The following is a 13633-nucleotide window of genomic DNA, read 5'->3' on the forward strand; positions in this document are numbered from 1 at the left end:
GATAGTGTTTTGCAACAATTGCAGTAGGTATGCATTTTTTAATCAATATTTTATTACCTTATCCATCAGTAACCCGTGTTCAGCATGCAATGAATTCCACACTTTAGAAAAACAAGTAGCATTAGGCTGCAGTAAAAGCCCAAAATCCGATCCAGTTACTTAAATATATCTGAGAGTCTATAAATTGATTGTTTTTTTGTTAAATGTTAGTTCCTGCTTTTCTACCCTTTCGCATTCCAGTCCAATAAGTGGCGATACGTGATCGCTGGTTTACCGCTCGCCCATTAAAGAAAAGGAAGAAGAAGAAAAACCAAGAAAATTCATTTCCGGGTCGAAGGTGACCGAATACATGTGGAAAGAGAATTCACGTTTACTTTGGTGTTTTTCTTTTCAGCTTTGTTTCAAAAGCTTTCATTTCGGTTTTTACACATTGACTCTATTTTGACAAATTATTTGCCTACGGGGAGACAAAAAGGATTTTGCCTGCAAAAACGGATCTCCTAATGCTCACCCAAGCCTCTGTCAACATCTCAAAATAAAAAATCGACTCCTTTTCAGTCCCCACATTCCCGGGTGAGTAAATAACAACAATAACGTTAACTAGATTAAAAACATCGCTACACTGTAACGCTTTCTAGTGAAGAAATGACTTTATAGCGGCCACGACCTCCGAATGCAATAGCAACAAAGTTATCCGCGTGGATTTTTTTGTATGTTTGTTTGGGAGCGGGGGGGGGGGGGGGGGGGGATTGATGATGATGGACATTTTTTACTGGGATTTCAGGTCTATGATGCAGTGCCAAATTTGATCATTTTATCCCATGTGGTTATGTAGCTTCATAACAACACTATTAAAAAAATTGCCACTAGGTTTGGTTTGACGCAGGCTGAAAAAGTGGCTGCCAGAAAGACTTGCAAAACCAGTGCATATTTGCAAAATGTATATTCGTATGCTGCGATTTTGTCATCGCAGACAGAATGGATGGCAGTGTTAAGGAACAGAGGAAACATCAGCAGAAACACAGTGGACCAAAGGCAGAGAGAAAGAAATTGAAGAAGCAGGGGAGCTCAACAGAGAAGGATGAACGTAAACGTAACCCCAAAGCCTTTGGAGTACAGTCGGCTGTACGCATGGCCAAAACCTTCCACAGGTAAGTAGAGCTTAAACAGGTTTCTGTGTTATCTAAATTCTACTCTATCTGTATTGATCTAGGATGTTGTGTTAAACATACACACACACACATTTTTTATATAGTGGACATTTCATAATGTGGCACACATTTTCATTGGGGGACAGGACTGGACTGCAGGCAGGCAGGCCAGTTTAGTACCCACACTCTTATACTGCGAAGCCACACTGTTGTAACGTGTGCAGAATCTGTTTTGGCATTGTCTTGCTGAAATAAGCAGGGGCGTCACTGAAAAAGACGTTGCTAGGATGGCGGCATATGTTTCTCCAAAACCTGAATGCACCTTTCAGCATCGTACCAATGTCATTGGAAATGGGTTTGTATTGAGTGTATGAAATCAATGTAACATATGTTTTTATGTGTCTGTTTACAGGGCACAGGACATAAAGGCCAAAAAACACCACATACCCCTTGTGGATCGAACACCCCTGGAGCCTCCTCCGGTCGTGATTGTCATAGTCGGACCCCCCAAGGTGGGGAAAAGTACCCTAATCCGTTGCCTGATCAAAAACTTCACGCGTCAGAAGCTTGGAGATATATGTGGGCCTGTCACCATCGTCTCAGGTGCGCTTAGCTTATTATATCCGAGTGTATGAATAGGATATTATATGGGGGGGGGGGTTAATGACACTTATTATTTGTTGAAGTCAGAGAAATTATTAGATGGATTGCATGCGCAGATTTAAATGATTCAGAATCACTTGTCAATAAATAATGACGGAATAAAAAGTGCATCAGCAGTCATTGTGGGTGGCATGAACCGCAGTACTGTACACTGTGTTGCGAGTCAATTAGGGATGATCCAATTGTCCAATTAAGTAGGCTGCTTGCATGCATCCTCGCAATAACGTCACAGTTATTTTAGTACCTGTCTCCATGATGCCTTGCGTCCGTGAAATCATTTACAATTTATCAGGTGTCGGCGGCCTGTTTGATACACACTTCTGAAATAACAACAACAAAAAATGATTACAATAAAACAATGATTTCACAAGGTATGAATCAATTCATATCATTGTGCAATAATATTTCCATTAATCTTTCTCAGTGTTCACATTTTCAAATGATCACCTGTAGAACATATCGAGGAAATCACAATATCCCATCACTGATGAGCTATTTTAAGAACAGGCCTGCAGAATGTCGCAAACGCCGATGGGATGAGTCAAACGTTGCTGCAACTACCCGTTAGTTTAATGAAGCCTTTTGTTTCTCGTTCCCCTTAGGCAAGAAGCGTCGTCTCACTTTCATGGAGTGTAACAATGATATCAACACAATGATCGACCTTGCAAAAGTGGCCGACCTGGTAAGTGTCGACTCTGAACACCAATATTTTAATCAGGAATTACTGAGCAGTGACAGTAGAACCTCCAAAATGGACTTTGGAAGATGCCTATTCATGGCAATTTCAAAACTGAATTTTCTGCATTGATCAGTGATTAAAATAGTCAATATACAGGTTTACCGAATTTTCTGCACTATCGAAGAAATAAAGTGTCTCTTGCTTTTTAGGTTCTGATGTTGATCGATGCCAGCTTTGGCTTTGAAATGGAAACATTTGAATTTCTCAACATATGCCAAGTGCACGGTTTCCCTCGTATCATGGGTGTGCTCACTCACCTAGATTCTTTTAAGAACAACAAGACACTAAGAAAGACCAAGAAAAACCTTAAACATCGCTTCTGGACCGAGGTCTACCAGGTAAATAACATTTTCCTACTTTCAGTCCTACCCACATTCGCAGCCCCCTTCCCCCCGAAAGCCGCCAGATCAATCCTGAGCCTTGTGAGCGTGTCAAAACGTTGCTCCTGTGCTAACACGGCAATTGTTTGAAAACTGCAGGGCGCCAAGCTTTTTTATCTGTCTGGAATGGTGTACGGGGAGTATCAAACGCAAGAAGTGAAGAACCTTGGCCGCTTCATCTCAGTCATGAAGTTTCGCCCCTTGGTTTGGCAGACATCGCATCCTTATTTGCTTGTGGATCGGTGAGTCCGCATCCTCGGGAAGACATCGTACTCTGTTTTTTGTTTTTGTTTAGTTTTTCCTCAACAATGAAATCTGGGGTTGTGGTTAATCATTAACCGTGTGAAAGAAAAAATACTAGGGTTGGGACTTTCGTGCGCTAATTCTGTCTAATTTAAATCACAAAAGAATAGTCCATTAAAGAAATAACGGATATTGATCAACTCGGAACCTCTGTCAATGCGTGAGTTCCTGGTACATCCATTACGCAGGCACGCACATCAGTGGCTGACTATGATGCTAGCGGTTACTAAAACAGGATTCACCCAAAAAATCACACACAAGTTTAGAAACAATGTGTAAATATATTTAAAAAAAAATAAAAATCATTGCCCTGAAATAAACACAGATGTGACCTTGTCTTAATCTCCTCACAGCATGGAGGATTTGACTGACCCGGAAAAGATCCGGACCGACCTGAAATGTGATCGAAGAGTGTCGCTGTATGGCTACTTGCGAGGCACATATTTCAAAAACAAAAGCCAAATCCATATTCCAGGTATGTCCGTCAAAGTTTTGAAACGTTTAGCTTTTCACTGGCCAATTTGACAATGTTTCGAATCAGTCCGGCATGATAAAAAGAAGGAGAAAAAAAAAAAGGCGTCTTCTCTCCTCTTCTCAAGGCGTTGGAGACTTCCAGGTCGTCGAAGTGAATTTTCTGCCCGATCCTTGTCCACTTCCTGGTGCTCAGAAAAAAAGGGCACTGAATGAGAAAGAGCGTCTGCTTTATGCACCCATGGCTGGGGTTGGTGGAGTGGTGTATGACAAAGATGCTGTATACATCGACCTTCCTGCATGCCATGTTCAACAAGAGCAGGTGTGGGATCATCACAATTATCGTGCAAAAAAAAAAAAATATATATATATATATATATTTTAATCTCATCTGAAGGTTTTCAGTGTTCACTAAAATGTGTGACTTCTTTGACACAGGAGGAGATTAGACCCAGCACGGAGCTTGTCCAATCTCTTATTGACACGCATGCCACTTTGGACGCCAAGATGGCTGCCAGCAAGGTGACCCTTTTCAGCGGCTCTGCCACGCTGGACTCTGCAGATGTCAACGTACAAAGCAGGTGAAACAGAGAGTGTTCAAAATAATGGTTTTGGATCGGACGAGGGAAAGAAATTGGCATGCGTGCACATAGTGTTTTGATTTTTTTTTGTTTTGTTTTGATTGAACAAAAGACAACTAAAGGCCTAGCTTGCATTTTAGTGTTTTGGTTTTTTTTTTTGATACCGTATTTTCTGGATTATAAATCACTCCGGAGTATCAATCGCACCAGCCATAAAATGCACAATAAAGAAGAAAAATACATACATATATAATACGCACTGGAGTATTAGTCTCATTTTCCGGGGGAAATTGATTTGCTAAAATCCAACACCAAGAACAGACATGTCATCTTGAAAGGCAATTTAAAATAAAAATAAAACGACACGCTGAATATTAATGTACGACATGCTAATGGGACGTGACGCATCAACAACGAACTGAGAACGCGCTTGTTATGTTCACGTTACATATTAAGCTTTAGTCAAATAACTATAGCATAAAGAGTATGCTAACAAGTTGACCAAAATCATCAGTGTTACTCCAAATCACTAATTTCAATGACATCTTCATCCTCTGTGTCACTTTTATAAAAAGATGCCTCCTCATCGCTTAGTCAGTCATCTTTGACTTATCAACCTAGGCCTAGAGCGCGCTCTTGTGGTTTAATGTGAAAATAACATGTGAAATGATGTAATAACGTGTTTATAATTTCACACATAAATCGATCCAGAGTATAAATCGCACCCCCGGCCAGAAGAGTAGAAATAAATGAGAGAAATTTGTAATGCGTCTGACATTCTCTGTGACATTCTCTTGAGACAGCGAAAACGAGGGCCACGTGGAGGAGCGTATTTGGGATCCTATTAGCCACAGAGAGCGGAGAAAGGTCATCTTCACCGAAGAAGCGGACGATGACAAAGGGGACGCCAGTGACTCCAGTGAAAATGAAGACAGTGACATTGAGGAAAGTGACGCCGAGGAGCAGGAGGATACAAATGACAATGCAGCCGGTGGTATGAGAGAGACGAGCGATCACGGTGGGCCGACGGTTAAGAAACGCAAGCTGGAGGAGAGAAAAGATGTGACGGGAGCGGTGGCCGAGTTGCCTGTTTTCGCGGACAGTGGGGACGACCTCGAGATGAGTGAGGAGGAAGGGGAGGCTGGCAGAGCGGCAGACTCTGGACATTGCTCTGAAGATGAGGAAGAGAGCGCCGATGAAGAGATGGATGATGATGACGATGATGATGATGACGATGAGTTGTCCAAAGAGGAAGAGGAGGGCATGGCTCAAACCGCGGTGAAAAAGACAGCGAGTGAAAATGAAGAGGAAGCACAAGAAGAGCTGGGTGAATGCCCGTTTTCGTTTTTGGAATCGTTTTTTTATTACGCTTTTCAAGGCGCAATATGTAAACCGTTTTCGATGCGAAATCCAACTTGAAAATAGATGAACCCTTTCATGCACGAATCATGATAACCTGTAACCTGATCAAATAAGGCCACTGTAGTAACCGCGGCGGCCCGGTGGCCCAGTGGCTAGCGCGTCGACCTCACAGTGCCGAGGTCGTAGGTTCGATCCCGGCTCCGACCTTCCTGTATGGAGTTTGCATGTTCTCTCCGGGTCTGCGTGGGTTTTCTCCGGGTACTCTTGTTTCCTCTCACATTCCAAAAACATACATGACAGTCTGATTGAATCGTCTAAATTGTCCCTAGGTGTGAGTTTGAGCACGTATGGTTGTTCGTCTCTGTGTGCCCCGTGATTGGCTGGCAACCGGTTCAGGGTGTCCCCCGCCTACTGCCCGAAGACAGCTGGGATAGGCTCCAGCACGCCCAGCGACCCTTGTGAGGATAAGCAGATCGGAAAATGGATGGATGGATGGATGGGTAGAATACATATACATCACCGGAGTCAAACTCGAGGCCCGGGGGCCAGATCCGGCCCACCACATCATTTTGTGTGGCCCGCGAAAGCAAATCAAACATGTCAACTTCCATGATGCTTGCTAAAATCTGCACGAATATTCATATTCATATACGTAATAAATAAGAGAGGTATTGTAAGCATTTTCTTGTCGCCAAAACCCCATATTACAGTAACAGTTTCAGTCATAACGGCCCTCCAAGGGAAATGATCTAAAAGTGAGTGGGATTATTCTTCATAGTTTCAAATATGATTCACTTTAGCTGGTAAACATAATCACAAGTCATGGTCAACTCTGCGCCATTGCTTCCCAACTGCTGTCACAAGGAACCGCATTGTAGCGGCGGGAAATTGCCGACCGCTTTAATCGACGTGAAGACCATTTCAGAAAACGTACTTTAAAAAAAAAAAAAAAGAAAAAAGACACGCGTTGGCTACATGGTCAAAGTGCCTTTCAGAGCACCTGATTTAAAAAAGAAATGCTGCTCATGAATATGCAAATATTCCAATACGAAATGTATTCCCAACATTGACATTGTAAAGTAAAGTGAAGTTTGTGGGTATTTTTTTTGTTTTTGTTTGGGTCAACAGGGGCTCTGCGTTGGAAAGACCGTCTACAGCAGAAGGCATCTGAAGCATTTTTACGCCAACAAAAGGCTATGCCCAACCTGCGAAAACTAGTTTATGGTTCAGGTATCAACCAATCACCCGCATTATATGATATCCAAAGATGGTCGTGCTCGAAGAGGCACACAGATGTATTTCGGACGTTACATACTGTAAATGGAATTATTTCTGCTGTTTATATTCCTTATGGTAGCCGACTCAAAAGAGGAAGAGGACGGTGATGATGTTGACGAGGAGTTGGGAGGACTCTTTCGGGTCAACCGCCCTCAGAAGAGTCGAAGGTTTCAAGCAAATGCTCTCGATTGTTCCCATTTCAACCCCGATTCCTCCCACAACTGGGATCTGGAGGAGGTAAGATTTGATGGCACACAAACGGGCTCGTATCTCATTTCGGTGAAAATACCACAGTGGGGTTTGAATTTATCCCCATCCAGATGCTGGACTCCATTAAGGATTGCTTTGTCACGGGGAAGTGGGAGGCGGACCAAGATGCGACCACACTCTTGAAGGAGCATGGTAAATAGAAAAAGCCCACTCGGGGAGTTCTCTCGATGAAATGTAGCACTTCATTTTCAGCCCGAAAAATCTGATATGTGGGAAATAAATTCATGGAATGTTCAGAAATGATAATTCGTGCTCGTGTGTATGCTGCAGAGTGGATGGAGGCAAACTTTTGCTCTGAGGCATTTTTACAAATTACTTTGAACCGTTTTTAGTTCTTTCTATATTTTGGGTGTATGTTTCTTGTCATTACATCTGATGATTCACAAAGGACTACTTTCGTCTAGACGAGATGTACGGAGATTTTGAAGATCTGGAAACGGGCGAAGTCCACAAAGGCGCAATTGAGGCCCAGGATCAATCTCAGGTGGGTTTGTGAAATTCACGACAGACGGATGAACGTGGAAGTGTTCATCTGAATTGAGCAGTTTTTGTTGTTTTATTTTTAGTAATAACCATTACAATACCACACTGCTAGGGGGCAGTGTTGCCTCAAAGAGGGAATGAGAGCACGGGTTTTGGGGGGTGAGTTCAGTTGTCGTTCTGTTGCTCAAGGTTGGTCGCGGAATAAAGAGTTCTACGACCATCAAACAAGTGGAGTTATTATTCAAGTTAACAGTTTTGTTTTGGCTGAGCCACATCTCCACATCGAGTGTATTTCTTTTTTTTTTTTTTTTGTCTACATTATAAACATTTAGAAGTCATAAATATAGAAACTAACTCTTTTTCCAATTTTTTTTAAATTTTTTTTTTATGCTTGAATGGTATTTGTTAATTATAACCGACAGAATAACGAGAGCGATGAAGACGGCGATGCCGAAGAGGCGCCGATGACTGCGGACGATGACGACGCGCAGAAAAACAAGCGCTTGGATAAAAAGCGGCGGCTGAAAGAGCGGTTTGACGCCGAGTACGATGACGGCGACGCCACTTACTTTGACGATCTCAAGGAGGAGATGCAGAAGCAGGCGGAGGTATTTTCACACATGTGCAGTGTATCAATTTGTATCAATTTCTTTTTCCATGAAAGTCGCAACCTGATGATAATAGCGTACGTACGTCATCCTCATCTCTGAGCCTTATTATGATTTGTATTTTTCCACAGCTGAACAGGGCCGAGTTTGAGGATTTGGATGACGAGACAAGAGTGCAGTATGAAGGTTTCCGGCCAGGAATGTACGTCAGGTTGGAGATCCCCTCGCTACCCTGTGAATTCGTCACAAACTTCGATCCGCACTATCCCATCATCATCGGTGGCTTGGGTTCCAATGAGGGGAGTGCTGGCTATCTCCAGGTATGTCGAGTTGGTTGACTTCGCTGTGAATTCACTTTTTGTTTATTTTAAGTGCATGCGTCTGCCTCTTAGATGAGACTGAAGAAACATCGTTGGTATAACCGCATCCTGAAGACACGGGACCCGCTCATACTATCGCTAGGCTGGCGCCGTTTCCAGACCATGCCCCTTTACCATATTGAGGATCACAACGGGCGACACCGCCTTCTTAAGTACACACCACAGCACATGCACTGTGGCGCCTCCATCTGGGGTAAGTCGAAAAAAGAAAATGCAGCTCGGGGGATGGATGGGGGGGGCAATAAAAATCGCTGGTGGCTCTCCATTTGGACACAATTTTGACAGAGTCCAACCTGGACTTGTCACCAGCCAATCGGAGGACATGTACAAGATGGATTCTTGGGGGGTTTGTGAACTCGGGAATACTGGCAGGCAAGCGTACGCGTTTTGTTGAGGAAAAATAGGCGAAGTCAAAATCGGTTGAGATATGAGCAAGATATGATTTATTTCACTTTGTAATTTTCACTCTCTCCGCAAAACGCTCCGGCTCAAACTGGCTTTTCTCTATTGTTATAATGTTGAGCTGGGCAGTGTATTATAAACGGCAGTCCACGGTTGTGGCGATTCCACGTCATCTGTTAGCATAGCATCTAGCGTAGGCTCGTGAAGTTCATATCGTGATACAGTCATACCTCGGTTTTCAACCATAATCCGTTCCAGAAGGCTGTTAGAAAACCGACTTGTTCGAAAACCGAAACCGCGCTCTTTTTAAAAAAAAAAAAGTCTTTATTGAACACATCTGCTCACAATGGAACGCTACACGAGGAAGCGTCACTTCCTTGTCTATCCGAGGAAGCGTCAGTTCCGCGTGTAAGGATGGCGAGAAGAGTCGAGTGGCGCATTCAAGTGCGCTCAGTTTGGTCGAGAACCGATTTTCGGTCGTAATCCGAGGCATAAAAACCTCAAAATTTTGGATGGAAAACCGATTTGGTCGAGAACAGAGACTTTCGAAAACCGAGGTTTAACATGTATTTGGATATTGTTTACATCCCGAGCGTAATAAAAGAAGTGCTTGAAAAAAATTCCGTATCCAACCTATTGCACAATAATTCCCTCACTTCTATCTCTCCAAAGGTCCAATTACACCGCAGGGAACAGGATTCCTGGCTCTGCAAACGGTAGCAGGAATTAACGTAAGTAAATTTATTGCTGAACTTTACAAGCGTTTTGTGTGGAATGTGTCTTCAGGTTGTGCGAAGCTCACATTGGTCATGTAACTCCAAACTTCATTTAGTACCGGGCTGATAAATGAAAGGAGTAAAAAAAAACAAAACGGAATTTCAATTTCCTACAGCACATTTGCAGGCTATTTTATTCAGAAAAACATCCGTGTTGCTTTCTGGCCCTTAACTTGTGTCACCCCGAGGCTCAACCTGAAAAATTCACCTTTGTGTGTCACTCACTTTTTGTTGGTAATGTAGTTTGCACTTCGACGTTTTTGTCTATCCTCCGCACAGGCCAATTTCCGCATTGCGGCAACCGGAGTTGTCCTCGACCTGGATAAATCGGTGACTGTCGTCAAGAAGCTCAAACTCATCGGTTACCCATACAAGATCTTCAAGAACACTTGTTTCATTAAGGTAGGAGGTTTTGACTCTCACTTGTCGAGCTGTATTGTCAAATACATCGCCCTGTCCCTCCAAACTATAAAGTACAGAATAATGGACAGGTGTCAGTTTAGCTGCGTTTTGTCTTCCGAGTGGCGGTGCCATTATCGCTTTCTCCTTTGGATGTAGGGCATGTTCAACACAGTGCTGGAAGTGGCGAAATTTGAAGGGGCCGCTTTAAGAACGGTTTCTGGCGTCAGGGGTCAAATCAAGAAAGCACTATCGACGCCACCGGGATCCTACAGAGCCACATTTGAGGACAAGCTGTTGATGAGTGGTGAGTCCCCCCAACCCTCCTTTCGACTAATCTATGAAGCATTCAGCTGATATATAGAACCGTTTCTTCTGCAATACCATTTGGTACAGAAATTTCAAGCATGAGGACATAGTGTATTTTCCGCACTAAAAGGCGCACCTAAAAGCCTTCCATTTTCTTAACTCATTCAGTACCACCCAATTCTAGACCAAGTCTGAAAGGACGTTTAAAAACGTCTTTGGGAGTGAATGATTTTTAAAAGCTCACAGCGCGCCTTAAAATCCGATGCGCCTTGTGTATGGTTATTACGGTAATATGTCGACCCCAAAATGGCTCCTTGCTAGAGACATGCTTACAACGCAGAGTTCAAACGTAAGGCGATCGGGTTACGCAATTGAACATGGAAATAGAGCAGCGGCAAGAGAGTTCAACGTTAACGAGTCAATGTTCTAACTTGCTGTTGGTTAAGTGAACGGTGTCGCTGCTTTATTAAATAGCTTTTACTGACATCTGATCGTTCTGTCGGCATTTCCTTGAGCGTTGCTCCATCTAGTGGCTGCATTGTAGATTGCGTCTTATAATGCGGTGCGTCCAATATATGAAAACAATTACAAAATAGGCCATTCATTGAAAGTGCGCCTTTTAGTGTGGAAAATACGGTCTTTCAAATTGACCGTGCAGCAAATGTGCAAACACCAAATTATGTTTCGGCTCGTAACATGTCAGAAAATATGTCCAAATGTTGATTGTTTTCCAGAGTAAAAACAGCATTGCGCCTCGAGGTTTTATTCAACACTGAAATCACATGACAGGGTTTTTAAAGGCTGTGGTCCTCTGTCTGTCTTGCAGATATTGTGTTCCTGCGCTCCTGGTGCACAGTGTCTGTTCCGCAGCTCTACAATCCGGTCACTTCTCTGCTGCTGCCTGTGGGTCAGAAGGACAGCTGGTCAGGCATGAGGACCCTCGGGCAGCTCAAACATGACCTGGGAATCCGCAACAAACCCAATCCTGACTCTCTGTACAAGGTAGGCTCAACCTGTGAAATGATAGTCTTGTTGACATCAAACAGCAGTTTTTATTTTGTGGCTTAGATCACTGCGGTGTAGCAATCAAATGAATATGTTCGTCTGTGATGCATGTTCAGAATCTGAGGCGAGGCAGGCGCGCGAGATTTTTTTTTTTGGAAATGGAATCCTTTCATAGAGTTGACGGCTTTGAGTAGGTTGCCAGAAGTCACCCTAATTCTGTGAATGTGAATCTTCTTGATATCAGCCTGTGGTGCGGACAGAAGCGCATTTCAATCCCCTCCACATCTCCAAAGAGCTGCAGAAGTCTCTTCCCTACAAGAGCAAACCAAAGCAGCAGCAACGCAAAGGAAAGCTACCCAGAGACATGCAGAGGCCCAGCGTGATCAGGGAGCCTCACGAAAGGAAGGCGAGTAAAGCCGGACAAGTAATTCCAATCGTGGTATTATTGGAAGTTGATGCCGGTGGGATTCGTGCTCACTCTCTACAACCTTGCGTCATTAATTCTGAGAATTCTTTGAATATTTTAGTCTCAGAATATCGCAACCAAGAAAACATTTTTGTGTCATCCGACGTGGAAACGGACACTCAATTGAGATTGCAGTGGTACCTCTACTTACGAACGTCTCCACACGAAATGTTCAAGTTACCAAACGCCTCAACGGGCAAATATTGCCCTATCACGAAAGAAATGTCAAGATACGAAAGGTAAAAAACACAGTATGGGCAGCTCGTCGCAACTCCGAGTTTCCTGAACGCAGCTGCTCTGCCATTGGCTATTACCTTGCATCTTCCTGGCATCCCATTGGCTAAGAGGGACTTCTACTGTGTGTGTAGATCGACAAATACATGTAGATAGATCCGTGTCTATGCAACGTCCTCATCATTCGCCCCTCAGGCCATGAGGCGTTCCGATAGTTTTACGTAAATGTGAATCACCCAGAAAAAGTGTTTCCAGTCCGGCGATCGCTTGCTATGCTGATGTTTGCCTGGGACATTTTCGAAGGATTTTTAAAAGCTGACGAAAGCAAATGTCCTTGGATCAGTTCTTTACAAAACGCCAGGCAAAAGCCACTTCTGAGAGAGAACATGGACTAAAGAGGGCAAGAAATGATGAGGACGCAGTTCAACGTTAAATGACCGTCATTTTTATTCTTTACTCTATTCTTTGTTTTTTACTTTATTCACAACTCTCATTTATTATGCAATAATCTAATTGTAACATGTATTTGTTCCATATTTTGATGCATTTTTATGCTTTAGAAAACATTTATGTCTGAGTTTTGGGGGCCTTGGAACGGATTAGGACATTTATATGGAAAACGCGTCTCGATTTACAAAATTTTCTAGTTAAGAAATTGCTTCCAGAACCAATTAATTGTGTAAGTTGTACTTGAAAGACAAGTAATTCATCACGCAACGGATTTCTAACGTTTTCTTTTGATAGGTGGCGGCTCTTCTGCAGGCTCTGAGCACAGTCCACAATTACAACACAAAGAAAGCGCACGCAGTGCAGCACGCCAAACATAAGGAGTTCCTGCGGCAGAAAGAGAAGGACGAGGAGGCCAAACTGAAGAGGCAGAAGGAAGCCCGTAAAAATCTTTACCGCATCATGGGACAGAAGGACCAAAAGAAACAAAAGTCCAGTCTTAAGGGCACTCCAAAAGATTAGTAATACACGATGTTTTCACGCGGGAGGAAGACTGAGATGCTTGAGTGGTGTGGGTTGCTGCAGTTTCGGAATTCGGCAGTATTTTTTTGCGTGTTAAGTCGATCTGATTTGTGGACCTTCTTTTATTAAAACGTAACTACATGTTTCTCAGTGTGCTTAGTTCTGTGATTATCGCCCAGATCGTATGGTAGGTTTTGAACCCAGCACCTGAGTTTTCCAAAGCCGCTTCTTGCTAACCCGTGATGTAAATTAATCCCACCCCCCAGTCCCCCACACACAAATCTATCCTATCAATAATGGTGTTACTAATTAATTTTTTTTAAATTAGTACACAATCTAAAATGTTGGGAATGGGGTGCTTTCTTGGGCTAGTCTATATATATTTTTAGGATTTTCACCTAATG

The 13633-nt window shown here is 43.1% G+C and overlaps 1 protein-coding gene across 1 annotated transcript; it reads left to right on the forward strand.

Annotated features, from left to right (window-relative positions):
* The first annotated feature begins 336 nt into the window (after positions 1–336).
* On the forward strand, positions 337–13374 carry bms1 (BMS1 ribosome biogenesis factor). The gene is made up of 23 exons (XM_086099254.1): positions 337–573; positions 974–1151; positions 1564–1754; positions 2417–2496; positions 2703–2891; positions 3033–3175; positions 3590–3711; positions 3836–4029; positions 4146–4288; positions 5092–5615; positions 6779–6880; positions 7008–7165; positions 7249–7330; positions 7603–7682; positions 8104–8289; positions 8421–8609; positions 8682–8862; positions 9744–9802; positions 10127–10249; positions 10406–10553; positions 11382–11557; positions 11805–11966; positions 13005–13374. Exons 2-23 carry the CDS (start codon positions 979–981, stop codon positions 13227–13229), a joined length of 3630 nt encoding a protein of 1209 aa, XP_085955380.1. The 5' UTR covers positions 337–573; positions 974–978; the 3' UTR covers positions 13230–13374.
* Positions 13375–13633: the final 259 nt, after the last annotated feature.

Source organism: Hippocampus guttulatus, chromosome 19, assembly GCF_054856545.1.
Source record: "Hippocampus guttulatus isolate MCC_2025c chromosome 19, RoL_Hgut_1.0, whole genome shotgun sequence".
Taxonomy (NCBI): Eukaryota; Metazoa; Chordata; class Actinopteri; order Syngnathiformes; family Syngnathidae; genus Hippocampus; species Hippocampus guttulatus.

Coding starts and splice junctions, on each gene's coding strand:
- bms1 (XM_086099254.1), top strand. CDS start 979: ATGGATGGCAGTGTTAAGGAACAGAGGAAACATCAGCAGAAACACAGT. Junction 9,803..10,126: donor AAACGGTAGCAGGAATTAAC/GTAAGTAAATTT, acceptor TCCTCCGCACAG/GCCAATTTCCGCATTGCGGC. Junction 11,558..11,804: donor ATCCTGACTCTCTGTACAAG/GTAGGCTCAACC, acceptor TCTTGATATCAG/CCTGTGGTGCGGACAGAAGC.